The following is a 23,426-nucleotide window of genomic DNA, read 5'->3' on the forward strand; positions in this document are numbered from 1 at the left end:
CTTGACAAAATTCTAAAAATAAGGACGATGCAGCCATGCAATTTACTATGTTATTATATGTTATATAACTAAGCACTGAATCTTAAGGGTTTCAGTAAGATTAATGTGCAACCAAAGTCCGACTTTCATGTGAATCAGAAGGGTTGCTGCCAAGTGCTCAAATTTATGGCAAGACTCATCATTCAGGCCCCTCCTACTGAATATACAGATTTGGATTTGGATTGGTGCATTTGGTAAATTGCGTTTTTCTGCCTCCCACCTTGACATAATAATGCAAACGGGTAATTTTACAATGAGGGTCGGGCGAAAACTATGCCACTTCACTGGGGAGTGTGCAGATGCGAGAGAATTGCCAGCTCTTACAGGAGTCCTAACCGGAATTCGAGATTCTCCCGGACATTTCGGGAGAGTTGATTTAACAACAGGGCATATTTGCTTGCTTTGGACAAAATCACTTGTTACAGCAAATTAAAGGACCATTTAATCTAAAATACAAGTTATATAAAAAGAGCTACAAATACAAATATGATAAAAATGCTTAGGCGTCAAGAATACTTCAGGTGTTTGACATTCTACGTATATTTGCTACACAGCCAAAAATGTAAATTAACGTTCTCTGGGGAAAAATAAATAGCTGAAGGAGTGTCTTACAGTAGAATTACAAACAGGAAGTCTGCCGTGTACAGCAAAACATCTCCCCTCACTTGACCCACATACTGTAGCTTTACTCCCGATAAGGTCCTGAAACTTATAGATTTGTGAATCTTATTGTTAGCTCTTTTATATAAGCCAACTTGAATATTAGATTTAGGTTTTTGGGGGGTTTTGCATATTTTTTCAATATTTTATGTTGCTTTTACTCAGTATTTATTTTCAAATCAGGGCTGTAAATCTGATAAGGGCCTCCAAGGCTTTTGGTGGCTTCCATCTCCCCCTGGCAACCTGAAGAGAGCATGTTGTATTAGATCACCTTCTTAATGTCATTCAGACCATGAGCCAATATCAAGATAATTACATAAAGGGGTATATTTACTAAGCTGCGGGTTTGAAAAAGTGGGGATGTTGCAACCAATCAGATTCTAGCTTTCATTTCTTTAGTACCTTTTACAAAATGATAGCTGGAATCTGATTGGTTGCTATAGGCAACATCCCCACTTTTTCAAACCCGCAGCTTAGTAAATCTAGCCCAAAGAGTGCATTCTATCAAAGATCTGACAAAAAAGCAAAATGACCGAAACACATGTGTATACTATATACAGATCATGTGTAGATAAACGTTTAATGATGGCAAGATCACAAAAACGATAGCCTTCAGTAGAGACATGAAAGGTAAAATCTCCTTTAATTAACCAGACATGTACTTAACAATGGTGACATTTAAAATTGCAAAAAAAAATAAAAAATGGACCAAACAGAGCACAAGACACCAATCATGTCAAAAAAGGCAACACAAAGCGACAGTCATAGAGGACATTGTGAAAAAAGTCTTCTGTGGTACAGAAGAGCAGGCAAAGAAGCCATGCACAAAGTGGTGTCTCTTCCATTTGGTATAAAAAAAAACATGTAAAAGCTGAAATAATTCACACCAGATTGTACCATGCAATTCCAGCAACAACCACTAGGTTTGAAGTTTATTTATTAACAGTTTTTATATACTGCTTACATATTACAAAGACCTTAAGAGTTAATATTTAAATCATTCATATCAGTCTCTGCCCCAGTGGAGCTTACAATTTATATTACCCAACACAAACACATACACACTAGGGTTCATTTAATCAGAAGCAAATTAACCTCCCTATGGGAGGAAGCAAACATGGGGAGAACCTACAAACGCCACACAGATAGGCCCTTTGTTGGAATCGGATTCCATGATGACGATTCCAGCACTGTGAGGTAGAATTGGTAACCACTGAGCCACTGACTGCATCAACAAAGCAAATTTTGAGTTGTTTTTTTTTAATAGAAATCTTGTCTTTAGATATCTATCTACAATTTCTAAAAAATATGTAGGAAGCACAGGAGTGCCAGACTAAAAGGGGGGGAGGGAAACAAAACCTATGAAATATATCTACACTAATTAGATTTTTATGAAAAACAAATGAAAAATTACATGTGCCTTTTACTGATGAACTACAGTTCTGCCAGCAATTTTTTTTTCCTAAGGAGCAGATGTAACATTTTAGCCGATGTGATTGTTTGTGGAAGGAATAATTCTGATCAAGAACTAAAATGCAGCCAATGCGGGTCCTGCACTTTGTCACTTATAATCCGTTCTGACAGGTCGCAGTAAGTGGAGATTCCTACTGTGAAAAGAGCAGATGTGAAGGGTCAGCGTCGGACTTAGACATCAAAACCGTTAACATGTAAAACAGTGTGCATTAAGGCTTGAAACAGCTAGTTGATGGATTAACGGATGTCCGCCGAGGTTTGATGTGCCTTTGGACCAAAAAAATGTAACATTTTAAATATGTGCATCTCACCCCCTACCACACTTCCAGCATCCAACAGTCCCAATTTTAATTGTACTTTCAAACTGCCATGGCAACCACCTTTTGAGCTGCTTATAAATCCACGCATTAGCACTAAAATAGAAGCAGGCATGGACGCTAAGGAGTTAAAGAACAAATGTGAACATTTTGGCACACAAACAAAAGCGTGTTCTTTTTTTCCCCCAAATAAAGGGGCGTTCCTACAGGTTGGCCTTTCCAGAAAACGTAGATGAAAATAGCATCATACGAGAAGAGACTTTCAGTTGGTGCTTTAAGGATCAAGTATGCTGAAAATACCTTGCAGACCTCAGAGATGTCATAGCTGATTAGAGAAACCTAACAACCACCCCTAAATTGCTTGAAAGGCAAGAGTGTTCCTTAAAATGGTTCTAAATTGCTCCAAATCAAGATATTTCGGGAAGGCAGACTGCAGATTAGACTCATTTTCCCCCAAACCTGTAGTGCAGACCAGTCAGATTACTCCAGCAAGAGAAGAGAGAGACTTCTGGTTGGTGGCGCTGATTACAGACACGGCAGATGAGCTTTACCAAGTTCTAATTACATCGTAAACGGATGAAACCAAAACATTCCAGTTCCTTTTTAAGAAATCAGACCGCAGCCTTTCTGGAAATCAAACTTGGAAAAAAAAATAAAAGATAGTTGCCTTTGTCATTGCCCAAGTAGCGGAGAACAATGTTAGTAGGGTATCCTAAGAGACTTTGTTCCCCCTTTTTAAATTTACAAGCAGTATAGGTTACAAATCATTCTACAAATATCTATTTGTCAAATTTATCAAATGTTGACATTTTGTTGTTGCAGAATGCCAGCTAGGGGCGTTATAACCAATAGGGAGCAGATAAAGATCAGGGAAGAAACAACTGGATAACCAACACCACTGTGAGCAAACCAACCTACATAACATACTCAAGGCACTAATTGCTCTACAAAGGACAATGATCAGCTGTAGGTACATTTCTTCCCATACACTATGACACTTCCCAGAGACTGTCACACACAAAGGGGTTACTAAACTGCGGATTTGAAAAAGTGGAGCTGCTGCCTATAGCAACCAATCAGAATGTAGTTTTCATTTATATAGTACATTCTACTAAATGACAGCTAGAATCTGATTGGTTGCTATAGGCAACATCTCATCTTTTTCCCGGTTTAGTAAATATTCCCCAAAGTGTCTCTCATTACCCCCTCACAGCTATCTTATATCCCAAATAGCGCTACACTGTCCCACATGCACTGTATAATACTCTCAAAAGCACATATCTTAATTAGAATAGGTACATCATAACCTAGCACACCTATATATGGTGCTATATGTTATATTATAGCATTTACAAAAAAGACAAGTGAACACCAATACTTGAAATCTGTATATTAAACAGCTTCAGTTGTTAGCATACAGGACCTATTAGTGGAAACATATTCTATTTATATATAAACCAGAAGAAAAATAAAATCACAGCTGCTTCCAGGTGCCCTTATAGACAGTCACTGTGAGGAGCACTGCTAAATAATTTAATGTGAATGAGAATGGGAATGGTAAGGTGGGAAAAGACAGGAGTGATTTTTAAATGTAATTTAGTAAGTTTAGCATTGCTGATAAAAGATCACACACACAGCAACGTGCGTGTTCTTTAATAAGTTGTTATATTCAAAGAGAAATCCTTACAATAAACAGCTCACAGTTTGTACAGCAATACAAACTTTCATAGAGCATAAACTCATATGCATTGAAAGAAACACATATGCACATATTTACAGGGACACAAACTGCACACATATGTAGAAACAGTGGGGAAGACATACTTGCGCGGTTAGTCACAAATCTTCACAGTTTAACTCTTTCAAACCCTCTTTCAGTATATGGACTAGAATACTCAACAGAAAATCTACAGTGAAAATAAAACAGATATTTGTACTGAAATCCTCTTGATACCTACTATCCTTCAGGTAGAAACACCCTGGTCTTTATAAACCCCCTTATAATCCCTTTCTTACCACCTCACAAAGCTCTATAACGTTAGTGGTCCCAAGTTTTTTCTGATTAGTTCTCAGTAAATATTGACAAGGGATCAAACCCGTATTAACATTTAATAGGAAAATGTACAAATGCATAAGGAAGCGGGGGATGAAATGAACATTCTGTGTGGAATGCACATAGAATGGCAAATATACTGTATGACTTTGCTGGAAAACATATATATACACATGTTATCCTTTATTTAAAAAGCATCAACATATTAATTGTATACAGAGGGATGGCGATATAAATAAATAACATACGATTACATGAAACATCAATTAAATATTTTACAAGGCCAAATGATTTTACATACTAGAAGAAGTGGGGAAAAACTGATACATAAGTTATCAGAATAACAATTGTAGCGGATTGCTGCTGTTTCAGAGAACAGCTATCATTTTTTTCTGCCGACTAAGCACAAAATAGGAGTTTAAAACAAAATAAATCTCTGGTTTATTTAGTAATATAATGCAAATAGTGCTATATATTGCTGTCATTTTATCTAATGCAAGTAAATGCCTAGTTACTATGGATTACAGCATATTGTGCCACAAAGTTATTAAATACAGTACATTGTTTACTAGATCACAAACGTTTAGTCCAAGAGAAAAGCATTCAATCATCTCCTGACAATTTGGTCACTAGGGGGCACTGCACATATGCTTTGTAAATGAAACTATTAGCTAAACATGGAAAGCACTAGGGGCTAGATTTACTAAGTTGCGGGTTTGAAAAAGTGGGGATGTTGCCTATAGCAACCAATCAGATTCTAGCTGTCATTTTGTAGAAGGTACTAAATAAATGAAAGCTAGACTCTGATTGGTTGCTATAGACAACATCCCCACTTTTTCAAACCCGCAGCTTAGTAAATCTAGCCCTAGGTCTGTTCCTTCTTATATTAATAAATAAAAATATGCAAGAAACTAAGATAATCTGTGTGGAACAAGTTATAACCATATGTTTTAGTGCACATTTATAAAATAGATTTAAGATCCAATTTCCTTTGGCTATTGTCATAATTAACCACATTTCTCTAATAATCTTTGTTATATATAAAAGATGATAGGATGGTGACGTTACAGCGTATAGTTATTAAGCCGATCAAAGCCCTCTGGGGTTTAAATAAGGACAATGGTAAAAGAACAGCCTATATAAAGGGTCATACGAGATCCTGGCAGCAAAATATTCAGCAGATTTAGGATTTAACTCAATCCATTTTTATGTTTCTTGACATGTAATTGCAATGTTGGACTGCAATATTTAAGGAACTGTTTGACCTGTAAATAGTAAACATACAAGTATTCTCATGACGTTTACATTTTTGTAATCCTGTTTGCCTTCAAGTTTCCCCAAGTTCTCTATTAGTATCTGCATCAAATTAAGGTTACTAGCTAATCATATGCTTCATAAAGTTAACAACAGTAATTTAGCCAAAAGTTCCTCTGTCCAGTAGATATAATGTGTGGATATCCCAGTGAGCAAATCGGTTAAAGTTGACATATGCCATGTTTATTGCCATGATTAATTTTTAATTTATATACGAGATAATGTACCCCCTACTGTGTATAATATATGGGATAATACACTCCCTACTGTAAATGATAGGGATATTAGAAATGCCAGAGGAGTTTTGTACCCATATAAAAGTACAAGGTTGTAGGACATATGCTTTTATACAAGTCACGGAAATTCTAGGTGGTTTCTAATAACCATAATAATGTACAGTAAGAGGGAACATTATTCCTTGTAGTACACATATTTTTCTAATGAACACTGACGTAATGACATCAAAACACACCAATTGTAAGTGATGACATTAGAACTCAATGTTTATACATACAGTAACATCACATATATAAGGATGTTAGAAAGCATCATAAAAGTTTAATTAGCATGCAGTTATGTTATGAAAATTCCAGTTGATTCATATTATCCATAATTTACAGTAGAAAGAGCATTATTGTGGGAGAAACACTGGTAAAGTTGTAGATGCTGTGTATGCATGACCCAGGTTTCTATATTATGCTCTTTAAACTCCATGGAAATTGTTTAGTAGAACAAATTCCTAATGACTCGGCTCAAGTAAGAGTCACTTTAAGGGTTCCCTGGAGTGAATGGACATGAGAGGATGGCCTCCATGCCAGAGGCCCAGTCTGATTAGCAGCTGCACCTGAATGGCCTAAAAAGGGGGTGTCAGCATGCTCTGTTGGTCTTACTTCATGAGGAAAGAGCCCAAAAACCTATGTAGACGGAGATACCTGGTATGCTGGTAAGTGAGACACACTTGCCTACATCTATTGTGTCTGTGGGTTGGCCACTAGGTCCCACACAAATAGAGAGGAACTATTTGGTAGTAAAAGCCAGACAGGCCAGAATTTATTTTGCTGTGTTTTATATACTTTCCTAACCAGACTATTGGATTTTTGTGTCATTTGTACAGAGGGTCTCCAGCTACCCAGGAGATGACATCTGCTCCCTGTTCCCATGACAATATATATTTATTTTTAATCAATCTCTGGAGCTAACCCAAATACTGCATTTTCCAATATTTAAATGGGACAGTTTACTAATGGGTATACTGTAGTTTATATATTAATTAAAATGTGATCATGTGCATTTGAACATGATGTTAACCTTGAACTTCATATGTGTGTTTCATGTATATGTATACCGCACAAAATTAGTAATGTTAAAAACAGTTATAAAATCAAATATAGCTTAATAGCATCCCAAAATTCAATCTTCAGTCAATAATTGTGTGGAAACTGTATGTGTATGTATATACTTTTGCTACTGTTGGGATGCTATTGTGCTATTAAGCTATTTATGATTTTAGAAATGTTTTTAACAATACTGATTGTGTGCTGTATACAGATGCACAAAATACACATATAGGGCGAGATTCAATTAGCTGCGATGTTCCTGAGAACATTGCGGCTGCGCATTTTTACTGGTAGTACGGTAAAAATATATGCTCATTTTTGCCCGCCGTTCCGGAGACACTTTGCACGCATTTTTTACTAATTGAATCTTCCCCGTCACGTCCAAGGTTCACATCATATGCAAAAGCATACTATCGAATTGTAATTAATATATAAACTACAATACCCATTAGTGCGCCGAGACAATATACCCATTTTTGTCTTATCTATTCTGTGGAGAGACGGAGAGTTCCACAATTCCAGTCTTAGCAGCATTCACATTTAGATATTTACACAAAGCGAAAGTGCGTTGAGGGCAGCCAACTTCTCATTTTCAATGGGACAGTGACAGTGTTTTTAAAACAGTTAAAAAAAATGACGTTATCACCTAACTTGAAGGCAAATAATAACTTCATTATACAAGACAAATATGGATGTTCTGCTTTAATGTTGTATATATGTTTTGCAGACTATTTACATACAGCTTTCTTATAACTCATATGGCTTACCTGGCCAAAAAGGGCGTCCCCGGTTACGATTTCAGCTGATCACATGATGCTCGCATCCAATCCTGTGAGGCCCTCCTCAACCAGACACACCCCACTACTGCCAAGTCCTCCAGTCAATTGCAATAAAGATGGAGATTCAGCTGGGAGTTTACAGAATAGTGAAAAATAAATAAACAAAAACCATTGGGGCCAGGGACCCTTGCAATGACCGTATGTCACTGAAAATTGTTAATGTCATACTAAATTTAATGGGATTGTCATAATATTCACATCCCCTATACTCCCCTAAATCCTGCAGTAACACAAAATGGCTGCCTCCGCTGTGTGCAGGTGGCAAGTGAACTTTAATCCCATAAAAGCTTCATAACACATTATTGGTCCACTTTGGCAGTTTCCCACTCAAAAATAAGTCATGCAATTCATGGTAAGAAAAAAAAACATTTAAATAATGCAATGAGAACTACTTTTGATGGACTACGATACACTACAGTATTTAAGCACTAGACTACATACGGAAAATAACATTAACTCGTGTTCACTAACCTCTAAATGTTGTTCAACTGCTGTACAACACTTGCTCAGTGAACCTCAATGAAACAATACCGCCGCAGTAGAAATTAGTTTTAAATGTTTATAAGTAGTCATTTCATATACAGAACCGCTTTGTCATAAAAGATTTGTAGAAAAGGAGATAGAATAGGCAATTCGCTCATAAAAGAAAGAAATCTGAAAGTGCTAAACAATGTTGTACCCTTCACTTTCTGTGCCACTGATAGGTTTATGACTATTCTGAGTATCATAAAATAGAATAAAGAGTTTTGGGACCTTTTTTTTTTTTTGTTTTAACTTTCAACTTTATATTCACCGAGCAGGGAACTGGATGCCTCTAACAGAACTGAAAAGCAAAATTAAACATAGACTTTTTTTTTGAAAAGTCATGACAGGCATAATCCTCCTTACCATGTAAATTTATGGTGGACGGCTGCAATATCAGCCACAGGTGTTGCTTTTAATATATGGGGCACAGCTGGCTGGGAATATCATTTCTCCCAAGTCTGAAAATGACATCACTATCAGACATTAAAGATAGAAAATACACACACATACACACATACATAACACAAAAATATGTGACACAAAACTAGAACATTTAAGTAGGTACAATTAATAGATTGAAACAGTGCTCAACTAAACAATTAAAATGGTTACTGGTGGTTATATAAAAAGTACCTGCTTATCAAACAGTGACGTTAACGTTTCTCCCAAAAAATTTGAGTGGCTACCCAATATTAAAGAAGTGATTGTTTTCATTATCTTACAGCAGTTTAAAATACTCATTGCCTCAATTCACTCATTATCTTCCAGCAAAGTCTATTAACACCATTATCATCATCATCACCATTTATTTATATAGCGCCACTAACAGTGGCAAATGCAGGATTTGTAGAAAGGGGTTGCCACACCATGCCGCCAGTGGGCGTGACCAGCATGCATGGGGGCGTTGCTATAATTTTAGACAGTGCTTTGCTGCTCTCCAACTCTTCCTATCACTATAATATACATGGGCAATGGACACTACTGTAAGGTGCACGCAGCTCTCCCTTTTCAAGCAGAGCTTTGTGAAGCGGGAGCAGGATCCACCTCAATTATACAGTGCCCCAGGTTTGGAGGGGGTTTCCAGGCACTTGGAAACCCCCCTCGGGTTGCCTATGACTAATTCGCCTTGTTGACTGATTATTGTAAAACAGCTTACCAAGTCAGACTTTGTAGCCGAGCATAGATGAGCGAATAAGAATACACATTAACCAGAGGCTCTTCTCACCTATCCCTAAGGCTCCTGAGTGTCAGCGTCGGAAGATTGAAAGGAATAGGAAACCTTACAGGTGTCCGCTAATGTCACCCCTAGGTCCTCCCCATCTTCTATTCCTACAAATCAATAATGGTCAATTTTGAAGGCACCCAATTATTTATACGTTCTTCTGTGTAAAGGGTTGTCACACAGCCCCTTCCAGGTGTATACATTGTCACCTATTCTGGCCTACTTTGGCTCTTTATTTTGTATGTATACATTGTGTGTTGGAACTTTATAAATAAAGTTATTTAAAAAAAAAAAAACCACTCCTTTATTAAATAACATTTATTTTTTAAAAACATATTTTATTTTATTTTTTTTGCAAGAAACTATAAGGGAAGAAGGTGGTGGGATGAGGATGTACATTTATCTACTCGAATAGAAAATATACATGGCACAAGAAAGAACTATACAACAAACAATATTATAGTATAGAATATGTCAATAAGGAAGAGAACTTAGAATGAATCTTTGGGGCATATTCAATTCTTGGCGTTAAAGCCAAAAATCCTGTGGCGCGCGCACTATTACCGTTATTACGGTAATTGTGTGCGTAAATACCGTTATTACGGTAGTTTTCGCGAGCTACAATCCAGCATATTATATATATTACATATTATTGTAATAACGGTAATAGTTTCAACGCCGCGGAAAACGGCGAGAATTGAATATGACCCTTAGAATGGGGAAGGAGACACTTTCTGAGGGTAGGGGTTCCAGGGGAATCGGGGGAATGTTAGTAAGGCAGGAGGGGAAATAACATTTATTTCTGAAAAAGTGAGAAATCATTTTATTTTTCAACAAGACAAGCAATGCTCTCTACAGATTTTTTTTCTACTGAAAGGATTCTCTACAATAAAAGCACTAGGCATGTAGAACACGTCATTAAATTAGTATTAACTAGGATAGTGTGTTTATTAGATTTAGGAGCAATGTATTGATTAGAGTTTAATATATAAATTTCATGCATTTTAAATTTTAGACCACCTGTATGATCAGTCTGCAAGCACAATATACAAGCAAAAAATAAACACAACAATCTATAAAGACGTTACGCAACACAGTGCTTGCACTACTACAGGTCTATATTGTGTAATGCATCAGTGCAGCATTGTGGCGAGGAAGCATTAGAATTTATTTGATTTAAAAAGAAGCATAGACACACACAAAATTGTTCACTACAATCTCTCACTTCAGAGAGTTTTAATGCATATATTTATTAAACCTCTTCAAGGCCACCATGTAAAAAAAAAAAGCTTTGTGCTGCTATAATAAGCCGAAAGCAACGACGCCTTTGAAAAAGGAGTTTAATAACGTAGTGATTCAGAATGGATTTCTTTTGCTTGGCAAGCAGACCAGTGGTGGGTTCATTTTATAGATTTACCACTGCTTTTCAAAGTATAAATTCTAACAAATCTCAAGCATCGTACATATATAATAAGAATATTTTATATTAATAAAAATCATAATAAAAGGGCATAGGAAACTGATTGTCTAAAAATATGATCTGAAAAACCATAAATAACAGCTATATACATGAAACCTAATAACTAGAAGGTCAGTTAACGGAATGCCTAATTTCCAGGGGAAGAAATCTTGTGTACACAGTAGCGGCAGCCATTTTGAAGTCTGAACCAATATTCAAGTAAATGCAGCCTAAGCATAATTATTTTGCGGTCATACACACCGTGACATCAGGCCAATGAGGCTTATGCTGCCACTGCAAATTAAGGCATAGGGGGGTATTCAATTACGATTCACGGCTGCGATTACGCGCTGCTGTGCGTATAAAGCGTCATTATGGTAGCGCAATATAGCGGATTTCTGTGCGCACAAAAATCCACGATATTGCTGTACCGGGAACCGTGCGGCCGCAAATCGTAATTGCATACCACCCTCAATGTCTGCCTCCATGCAGTAAATAGTTGTTATCATAGTTGTATCGGGTCAGCAAAAGCCCAATAGCAAGAGCAAAGCTGCACAGAATATAGAATGCTTTCTTCTAACAACAAACGGATTGGAGGCACATGCTGCCAGCCAAAGCAAACTATGGGACTTTCTATAAACTGGTTGATCACTAACATTTAAACAGATAAGCAAAATAAGGCTTCAAACACACGGGTGTTGAAAAACAAAGTTAGCTAGAAGTGTAGACAAAGGGCTAGATTTGCTAACCTGCGGGTTTGAAAAAGTGGGGATGTTGCCTATAGCAACCAATCAGATTCTAGCTTTCATTTATTTAATACCTTCTACAAAATGACAGCTAGACTCTGATCGGTTGCTATAGGCAACATCCCCAATTTTTTCAAACCCGCAGCTTAGTAAATCTAGCCCAAAGCCTTGAACATTGTCCTCGTTTTTAAGCCAGTTCAGATTAACCCATCTCAAAACTTCCCTATATCATAGTGTGCTATGTATAGGAGAATTATCATAGAACTCTATTGTGTTTTAACACTTCTGAACGCAGCAAACAAATCAAATGAATTTCATAAAGGGTGTGGGTAGTGGTCATTTGCATACATTATTATCAGCATCAATGCATGTTGTATTGGTTTTAAAAATGCATAGTAAACCCTTAAATTAACACCCGTATGTACAAAGCCTAAGAGACATTTTCATGTCAAGAGAGCATTCAGGTAAATCAAATGCATAAATACATTTTTATCTATTACAAGAAATGCAATCATTCCAGAATTCATTATTCTCATCAAGCCATCAAAAGGTTCTACCCTACATCTGAAAGTGTTTTTACACAAATACCTCTCAATGTCCATGATCTCAAGGCCCTGATCTTCCCGAATGATTCACATCTGCTGATGTACAGGACACAGCTTCTGAGAGTCTGGCAAGCATTTAAAAAACAACGCAATTTTCCATGCGTGTTATCACTGACAAGTCAGAAATGAATGGAAAACAGTAATGTAATTGGAATCGCATGTGAAGCACAAATAAGGAACACCTACTGTACAATCACAGCATTTTTTTTATCATACTATCACTTATCGTAAGTGATGCTACATCTTAAAGCGGAACTAGCTCCAGAAAACCTGGACACTTGGGGGGTATAATTACTAAACTGCGGGTCTGAAAAAGTGGAGATGTTGCCTTTAGAAACCAATCAGATTCTAGCTGTCATTTTGTAGAATGTACTAAATAAATGATAACTAGAATCTGATTGGTTGCTATATCATTTATTTAGTACATGCTACAAAATGACAGGATCTAAATGTAATGGTTCCCAGCAAGTGCACTGGAGCGAGAGGGGTCAGGAAGAATTCAGTGCCAGTCTATGGGGTGTTTTCGGTGGGAGCTTGTGCACAAGCTGGTCTGTTATAATTTGTGGCAAGCACAGGCTTGTATCTAGTCTTTTAGGGGTTCAGCCTGGTGTGTATTATTTCTGGGAGGAATAGGCTGTTGTGTAATATTTTATTTGTGGCACACGGCTTCTGTGTAATCATATTTTGGTGCCAATAAATGTTGCGATGTGCCCGATCTGACATGTACTCATTTTTTGGTAGCATAAGTTGTTGTCTAATAAATTTGTTAGGGCACAGGCTGGTGGGTCCATCTAATGTGCCCTTTTATGCGCGTATAAAGATAAAGGAAGAAAAAGAGAATAAACTCAAAAAAGCAAAGTGTGAGGGAATGGTGGAAATTGTTTCAAACGAGGCAGGATAATATGGATAGGTGTCTTAACCAGACATTGAATTATGTAGACTAAATGAAGATATGAAAGAAAGGCTGTATATGAGCGGCATGAACAGATTAAACTGTACCTGTCACCTAGAGACAGTAGAGGCAGCCATTTTGTGAGCTGAACCAAACTGCATAATGCAACCAATCAGTTCACTAAGAACCAATGACATCACAGTGCCAGCTTGTGGCAGAATATTCATGATCCACTGGCTCTATAGCACTGGTAGAGGACAGATGTACTCAAAGTTGTGTGCAAAATGGTGGAACTGAAGAGGGATGGAAAGTCTCAGTGACCAGGTCCATACTCCATTCATTCTAAGCCTATAAAACTAGTACTAAGTACCAAATTCCTGTAGCCCTTTAAAAGCCTAGTCCAAGGTGTGATGACATTTACAATCAACTGCTTAGTTGTAGAGATAGTATAGAAGTGGGGAAAACCCACTGTAAACACTTATGCTTTACCACTTTTCATTCCTGTCAAGAACAAAAACAAAACATGTAAAAAAAAAATATATATATATATATATATATATATTTATTTATTTATTATATATAGAGGGGTCATATCCTTTTGAAACTAAAATGTGGGAAAAGTTTTCTTGGCTGAAAAAAAGAATAGTTCATTCCTTCCTCTGCAGTATTAATGATTTACTTCTGTCACCTTTTAAGAATATGATAGGTCAGGATTGCCAACATCAGGAAAGCTGCTTCTTGGCTTAAACCTGTGTGTGTAATGACCAGATATGGAGTCACTATGCTATTCAAGAAGGGACGGTTTCATTCTCCACAAAACGCACCAGTCACCTGGAGTTAACTTTTTTTCTTAATCTACAGCATTTAAACATAAACCTAAATATGATATCTTTAACTTATTGTAGAATGGTTTATGTTTCTGTCATTCTGTTTTATCTGTCAGTGGCTGAAGAATGAATATACTACAGTCTAGCAGTGCAACAAGAAAGATGGCCCTTCCCACTGGGATTTCAGGAGAGGATAGAAAAGGAAATTACAGTTTTCTGTTTTTAACACAGAAGAAAAGATAAATTCTTATTTGACATTTTAAAGATGCAATTTAGTTTTATATATTGATGACAGGTTCACTTTTATAAATGTTTTAGCTGTGTAAAAGTTGAGCTTTCTACTGAATAGGTACTAAAGCTAGTACATTATCGTGGTTGTTAAAAGGCACCCACCACCGTCTTCATGTGACTCATCTTTTGGTAGGTGCCCTCCTACAACATTTACTAAGGACACTGCTTTAATTTATTTCTGGCATCATCCTGTGCTTTACAATATCCAGACAGAAATATTTATGTTGCCCTTGGATACCACACTCATTGGGTCTCTTGATACAACTGTATCCTGTGAAGCGAATACAGCTGGTATGTGTTGTATCCAGGGTTAGCGTAAATAAAACAACTCTGCATGGATGACAGAATAACCTTTTTTAAAAGTCTTCAAAGAAAGCCTGAAGGCAATGTATTTTGTAAAAGCTGCAGGGAGACGCATACAAGCAAATACATTAAAGTTATCTGATGGTGTATACTTTCCTAATTATTCGTTTTATATTAAACTACTGTAATATGCCTAATTTGTAGGAAAAATTGAAGTTGTTGTAAGGAAATATGACATTAACATTTAAACCCAACCATACCTCAGATTTATTCTAGGTTCTAAACAATTAACCATTCTTTGAAGGGGAGGAGCCACTATTTTATATTAATATATATAAAAGACTGTGTATTACAGAGTTGAATAATATACATTAAATAGTTGGAGTGTTTAACTAAATATGTCACCCATTCTCTCTTTTCCAACTAAACAAGCAGTAATTGACAGCTATTTTGTGCAGAAATGTACAGTGTGGATTGGTTTAATCATACACATTAGTGATGTTTCAGCTTTTTGACCTCTATCAGGTACCATCAGGACAGTGTCCTAAACATTTGTGAGAAGCTTCAGTGGTTTACAATGAAGTAGGAAGGTTGTACATTACTTTTTAACAGAGCTTGTGTAATCCGAGGGTCACAATGATTAATGTATTTTACGTTCATGGTTCACATGTAACGTTTTCAATTTTGGGGTTTAATGGTCCTTTAAAAGCTAAAAAGCCCCACACAGGTGGCTTTCAGTTTGGTGATCAAAACAGGATCTGTTTTGGACAAACTGGTCCAAAAACTTGACTAACTAATGACCACACAGGAATCGTTCAACCATATTCCATGGAGCCTTTGAACAACTGGATGTAAGATTACCTGCCTGGGGTCTTCTTAGGAGCACTCACGGATGATTCCTGTGGGCTGCACCAAGTCTTCTGCATTTGTGACTACAAGCACCCATCCCTTTGAGGGGACAGGCACATGCTACAGGTTATGTTTCCTGATCTGAGCGTTTTTTGGATCACAGTTGACGGCCTTCACTTTGCTTCCGAACATCATTCATTGTTGTCTACACTGACTCCATTGACAGGTTTGACATTGATTTTTTGCCTATTGTACCCCTTTTGTCTATTTGGGCATGGCACTTTCTGCCTTACCTCTCTTGCCCCTTTGTTGGTCGTTAATTCTAACTATATTGGTCAGAGACTATAGCTACATGTTCAAGACCCGAGGGCAACCAAATCCCTGTGAGCACATTGAGTTCTATAGGAAGGAGGTCTGCTAAAGGTGAAGAACATGAGTAGCCTGCATATTGTGGCTGCTGAACTTCTGCTGTCACTGTCACCTTCCACATGTGTGACCAAGCTGGTGTGGCCTGGAAATCACATTACACAATATACCGACTGGCAAAATGTCTCCAGAGAGATTCAATATTGAGTGTTTCAAAAACTTGTGTATCCAGACAAAGGAATCCTATGCTCACTGGACCTTAACTGCAACAATGGCATACTTTACACAGAAGTTCAGTATGCAGGGCCAGTTATGTGTTTGTGGCCAGTTCATATGTATGAAAAGGAAAAGGAAACAGTAACAATGCATTAAGTTAAAGGAAGCCATTAACAGTGAATGTATAAATTGGTGCATGTATTTATGTTGCTTCTGATAAATATATTGGGGCTCATTTAGAGGTATGAGCATTAAAAATGAGCAAACAGATTTAGAGTTGAGAGGGGTTGTGTCTGATCTTAACTCTATATTGCAGTGTGCCAAAACAGAGACTATCCATGCATGTGAAAAAACAACAACTTGCAATTGCACTCTTTGCATCACAACATGTCTTGTCCAAGTGCAAATTTGCACCAATTGGCTGGATTGCTTCAAACGGTAAATAAAGCCCACTGCTACGAAAGCCTAATATGTTGGTGTATGGGAACAGTCACAATCCCCTACAGAAAACCTACACTGGCCCTTAAAATGTGGCCATTTCAGTTGATCACAGTTTATAGTTACCGCAGTGCTGGATGCCCCCTTTTCCCACATATTATTGGGCTTCTGCTTCTCTGGAAGTCTACAAGATATTTTATAAAGAAGTGAGGACTTTACAGACAATCTGAAGGGAACCCCTGAAGCAAAATGTTCTAACCACCTAGGAATACTTTTATAACATGTAAAATACATGTAAACGGGTATGACACTAGAAACCATGGTAGTGTTACCATACCCACTGGTATTCTGGTAGTGTTCTGAAGCATATTTTTTACATTTAACATGGTTAGGTATATCAGTATTGCCTAAAATGATCTTTTTAATGCTAGTAAAAAGGTAAGTCAAACACTAACACTAAACAAAAATGCAATAAATCTGTGGGTATGGTGGGTATGTAGCATTAGAAAGTAATTCTCCCAGGTTTCAATTCTACAACAGAATCTGCGGTAGAGAACCTACAAAACCGAATTCTCCTGAACTGCGAGTTTCCTTACTATTGGACCACAGAAGTTCTCCTAGCTGGGGGGGGATCTGGTTCCTTTAAGTCCTGCAAAAGGGATCATGTATATCATACCAAGGTACGTTATTACACATACCAGTTTAGTTAGAAAACATTTAACTGATTATACAGTTATAAGCAAGTCACCTGGTTGAAGGTCTTGAAGACAAACTCTTTGTAAATAGCATCTCTTGCAGTGATCTCCGTCCACCCCAAAGACTGGAGTTCTTCTACAGCTTGTGTCCTTTCCTCTGGGGTCAGCAAGTGTAACTGTGATGTCTGTTAATTAATAAGAATTACAAAAGTACCTGTCACTTTCACATAACTGCCCATTGGTCAGATATCAGACAGCATGTAAATATGTTTAAGTGATTGTGCTTTGCAGCTGTATAACCAACTTTTTTAGATTCCAGCATCTTCTGGGCAGCTATGAATATTCACGAGTATTAATGGCAGTGTGAACAGCCCATGTACTGGCGGGAGCATGCTCAGTGTGACACTTCCTGTGACATCATGAAGCTCCTGGCTTACAGTACATTGGCTCTTCCATGGTATTGATCAAGTGATCATGAACTTCTGCCCACACCAACAGCTAATTTACATAATGCATGCTAACGGGTCATTGCAAAACAGACTTTTAGGGTAATGTTAGGATTTTCAATACTGCAGGCTTTACATCAGCATATATAGGTATTTATTATTATTATTATTTATAAATGCACCACAGATTCCATAGCACTGTATACAGAAGCAAGTCACAAATATATGAGGTAATACACATAAGTAGCACAGATGAGTGTGAGTAATGCTATGGGGACTAACACAGAGTGCAGCAAAAGAGATGACAGGACATACGAGGGAGTCAGCAGACAGACATGGGACGATGGTAGAGAGGACCGTACTCGTGAGAGATTACATTCTAGAGAAAACTATTTTGATAGGTATGACATAAATAAAATGTTTAAGCCAATTTAACTTTAGGCCTCTGCTCAAAGGAAAACTAGCCAAACTATCATGAATGAACTGAATATATACCAGTATATATTGAATGTGAATGATTGCTGCACTTCTTCCCAGTTAAATGAGCCTTATAATGAACTAATACTTGGAGAAATTGATGCTGCTATATGTGCTTCAATGGATACCAATGCACAAGTATTGCAAAAAGTTGCATTATCATAAAGAATAACACTAGGGGCTAGATTTACTAAACTGCGGGTTTGGAAAAGTGGAGATGTTGCCTATAGCAACCAATCAGATTCTAGCTTTCATTTATTTAGTACATTCTACAAAATGACAGCTACAATCTCATTGGTTGCTATAGGCAACATCTCCACTTTTTCAAACCCGCAGTTTAGTAAATATACCCCTAGGTATACAGAACTAGAAAAATATCACACTCTAAATACATTTAAAACGCTAACACTTAAAAGGAATTTCCAGAGATACTGTATTGCTGAGCAAGGAAATCTACGCACATCACATGGTGCTGTCCAATTGGTACTTTGTGTACTATCATCCCTATCACCAACTTGTTTCTAGTGTCATATTTTAGCATTGCAAATACAATAAATACAATTTCAATATATTTTGAATATATGAAGTCTAATGAATAACATAGACAAAAAGAATCGCATGTCATAACAAATAAGACTCGCTATATACAACAAGAAAAATATCACACTCTAAATACATTTAAAACTACAAAAGGAGAGCAGATGTTGGCAGAATTCAGCCCAAGGCTCAGTAAAAAGACCATAAAATATAACAGCACAACTGCCTTCAAAGTACAAATAACAGATTAACATAATTTTTCAATTTCTAAGAACTCACAATAGCTGTGATTTTGAGCACTAAGAAATACTTTACTAATTGGTACTGAATTTCAGTACTGTGTGTTAGAGAAATGTATATTTTCAGGGCTAATTAGACAGCGAAAAAAATGTCTAAAGCCAACTTTAGACTTACTATGACCATACATGTAAAGGAGCGAAAACCAGCAATCTTAAAGTGTTGTTATGGAGGTAGCATGTTACTATTACATATAACCACTAGATGGTGCCACATCACAAATAATACATAGTATTTGTAGACTAAAGCAAACTGTCACTGGAATATTTTGTTTTTTATATAACTCAATATTTTTCAGTATATCCAAAATGCTCATTCTTTATACTGGGCACAATTCTAAAGTTCTATAGTCATTCCCTTAGTTTTAGTGGTTAATACTGATGGAAGTGAAGCACTAAATACATACAACATACCTCATAACTGCAACACTGACAGTCTGCAGCAATACCTAAAACATTTTATTAAATACACATTAGCTGTACTAAAGTGCTTTTGAGAGTAACAGGTGTTTGGTGTAATGTTTTGGAATATACTCTAATATTTATTACAACTTGGTTATCACAATGATAGAATAAGTGTAGTGATTAACCTTTGGCACCCATGTGTTTGACAGAGGAGAGCTCTACTTACCATCCTGGACAAGTCTTTTCTGAAGGCAGCTGAGGTCACTTCCTTGCTACATGCAGGGTTTGTAAAGCGTGCAGCAAATCTGGCTGTGCCTCTGATAACCAGGAAGCTGCACATGTCTGATCCACTCCCCCTGCACTGACAGTCTGATCCGGAGATACTAACCTACACCCGGGCTCTGAATACAGCACTCAGACGCCACATTCAGCAGTGCCTAGGATCCATTCATTCACTGACACTGTCATCCACAAACACAAATGTCCTGCGAGTTAGGGGAGGGTCTGAGATATCACTGTATAGAGAGAGGTACTGTAGCTACAGGAAGTACTTCCCTCTTGACCTGCATTAAGTGGTTGTAATCTAATATATACATAAATATATAAATGAAGGAGATATTATATTATAATTATTATTATTATTATTATTATTATTATTATTGATGTGCATAATATTTTGGAAATTGGGATAAAATAATAAGTATTAATAGTTGTTAGTAAACAGTAGATTCAGAGATGAAGAAGTTCATGGAAACTCACTTTTTATATCCTGATCCATAGGGGGGAAGTCAATTAGCCGTGAAGTGTCTCCAGAACGTCGTCCGTGAGACACTTTGTGGCAGGCATTTAACAGAAATCTCTGCTCATTTTTCCTCACATTCCATAGCGGTGCAAGGGAAAATGAGCTAATATTTCTATCGGAATTGCCGGCAATGTGTGCGGCGCGATGTCGGAACACCATATCTCCGGGGACTGAATTCTCTCTTCAGTTTAAGAACCCCTATGCTCATAACTGCCAACTCTTCTGAAATGTGCATGAGACTTCTGAACTAGTGGGTGGTCTTCCAAGTTCCACAGAGTCTTCCTGAAGCCATGCCAGACAGAGAAGCAGTGGCCAGAACCCATTATGATAGCGCAATTTGTATCTTCGCTCTTCACCGACCATGGCATGCATCATCATGCTGTGGTGGGTAGGGTGTTATGATGCAAGTTGTGTAACCACCAACCTCCAACTTCATGGAGATACCACAGCGGGAGCTCTGAATTACTTTGACGCCAATACCAGCCTTCATTCCTATTTAATGCACTTTTCATTCTGATGCATTCATTGTCACTAGGCTGCCTCCACATTGTCCTTCATCTTTTATTCACTATACTTACACTCACCATTTGGTTACAATAGGTTTTTCATCTCGTATCTACTTTCCCGATTTTCCTTTATCAGATTAATAAAATGATTCAGCTTAGAGGCCCTAGAAAGCAAAATTATTAGAAATGAATGTATCTAGGTCAGGATGTAATGGGACTCTGCATGGACGGTGATACAACTGGGTTTATATTCTCATGGTATATAGAAAAAGGAGGGATTCCTTTCTCAAGTATAGAAATCACTTATGGCCTTTTCCCACCTAAATTAATATGAGATGAAAAGTGTATTACAGAGGATTATGGGATGATAGATTATTAAACTAATTGACTAAATTAGTGGATTCAATTTGAGAACAGAATGGGCATCACTAGTAAAAATACCAACCACCCTTAAGTCAACTAACATAAAAATAGTAATAATACATATGCGGTATAGGCCTTGATTGCCTTCCGCCAGAGACCCTACGTCTCATTCTATTCCTCGCTACCGCAGAGAGCTAAAGACTTGGCCGCTACCTACTGCTTAGTATCATTTATTGCTTGGTAGCTAACACCACTATACATCACTATTGCTGCAACTTTTACCATGCTTCTAGTGCAGATTTTTGGGGAAAATACTTGTACTTTGAAACTGCTGTTGACATGTAGTGTGAATTTCAATAAATCCAAACCGTTCTTCCATTCTTTTGGTGAATAGGTAGCCCAGCACAAGGTACCAACCCTGGTATCTTCACAATAGTTCTTTGCTTAATGTCAGAATCCCTTTGTTAGTCAATTTAGATTGTAAATTTATGCTTTTTCATAATAATTCTTTTGATTAGCAGTAGCCTTTGAGTGAACTTTACCTATAGGCAGTAGGGTCTTTGGTAAAGACCAATGGGCGCCTAAATATTATTTCTATATTCACTATGTGCTAATAGTCTAAAAGAAATCTTGTTGTAAGTATAATGGGTCTTTTTATTTCTGGTATGTTACTACATATAGCCCCACATCTTAAATTCCATTTAGACAGCACGATAAAGAACTATTCATCCTAATTTGTTAGATAATAGTAATCTGTTAGAGTTGAATACCCTGTCATATCTATCTGTTCTCAAGGTGCTTGTTTGTATTATAAATTAATAACCTTTTTGTTCTTTTTTCATATGTTTTATGTTCTCCATAATATTTAGTTGCCCAGGAGGGCATGTTATGTTTCCTCCAGCTCTTGCCCCCACTGGGCAACTGTTGAGTTATATGTAGTCTACCCCCAGCCTTATTCTTTCCAACAAATTTAGTGACAACAATGGTTCTCAATCCTAAATTTGACTCACTCAACAATCCTCCAGTGCACTGGAAGGGCTATTATTCTCCTTTAATTTTTTCAGGTTCTGAATAATCCCAAAAGAGCTCTAAACTTTTTTTCTTTAAAGATGATGGCAGTGGATGAAGTATTTTTGCAAGAGATTCACTTCTCTGGGGAAAACAAATCCATAATTATGGTCCAAGAGATACCCTGTTTTCACTATACTTCTGATCCAGATAAAAGAAAAGAGGTATAGTTATTCTTATTGCCAGTCACCACATGTTTCTCCATTTCAAACCAGACAATGTAATTACTGATAACATGGAAATACTCCTGACACTTCCAGGTAACCTCAACAATGTTCCTGACCAGGGCCACCTTAACAACTTTATGGGCCCCCGGGCAATGCAGTGTACCGGGCCCCTAAAGAAATATATATATATATATATATATATATATATATATATAAATTGTGTGTGTGTGTGTGTGATTGTGTGTGTAAAAAAAATATATATGTATGTAAAAAAAAACGTGATTATATATAATCACTTTTTTTTTACATATATATATATATATATATATATATATAGGGGCCCCCTTAACTTCTCTTCTGCCCTCTTCCGTGCTGTGGTTGCAGTGAATGCTGGGTGTGACATCACGCCCAGCATTCACTGCGAGCACAGCACAGAAGAGGGGACATGGGAGGGAGCCGGATCACCGCTGATGTATTTTTTTAGGATTCGGACGGGCCCCCCTTGCCTGCAGGGCCCCCGGGCACCTGCCCATCGTGCCCAATGGAAGAGACGGCCCTGTTCCTGACACTCTATTAAATGCCTACACCCCTACTCATAATCAGTATTCCTTGTTCTTGTCCCTTGACATGAAGCTTATACAAATCCATGAGTGTACATCCATAGCCCTTTCTACCCTGCTCAAAAATCAATCTCTGCAAGATTGATGGAGTGTATGAGACCTCTTAGCAAAGGATTTTTATTTTTATTTCAAAGATCACAACCTTTACTCTAGAATCTATATGATTTTCCTAAGTTAGGCAGGTATCATCATCATCATCTATATAGTGCCACTAATTCCACAGCGCTGTACAGAGAACTCATTCACATCAGTCCCTGCCCCATTGGAGCTTAC

General features: G+C 37.3%; 1 protein-coding gene across 1 annotated transcript in view; it reads right to left on the reverse strand.

The window, feature by feature from the left end:
- PCBD2 (pterin-4 alpha-carbinolamine dehydratase 2) overlaps positions 1-20,158 on the reverse strand; it is a 70,303-nt gene extending 50,145 nt beyond the window's left edge. The window contains exons 1-2 of the mRNA XM_075205367.1: positions 19,854-20,158; positions 17,520-17,651 (exon numbers count right to left, since the gene is read on the reverse strand). Of these exons, the coding sequence (XP_075061468.1) occupies positions 17,520-17,651; positions 19,854-19,967 (246 nt within the window). The 5' untranslated portion in view covers positions 19,968-20,158. The remainder of the gene's footprint in view (positions 1-17,519; positions 17,652-19,853) is intronic.
- Between the last annotated feature and the right edge of the window lie 3,268 nt (positions 20,159-23,426).

Source organism: Mixophyes fleayi, chromosome 4 (assembly GCF_038048845.1).
Source record: "Mixophyes fleayi isolate aMixFle1 chromosome 4, aMixFle1.hap1, whole genome shotgun sequence".
Taxonomy (NCBI): domain Eukaryota; kingdom Metazoa; phylum Chordata; class Amphibia; order Anura; family Limnodynastidae; genus Mixophyes; species Mixophyes fleayi.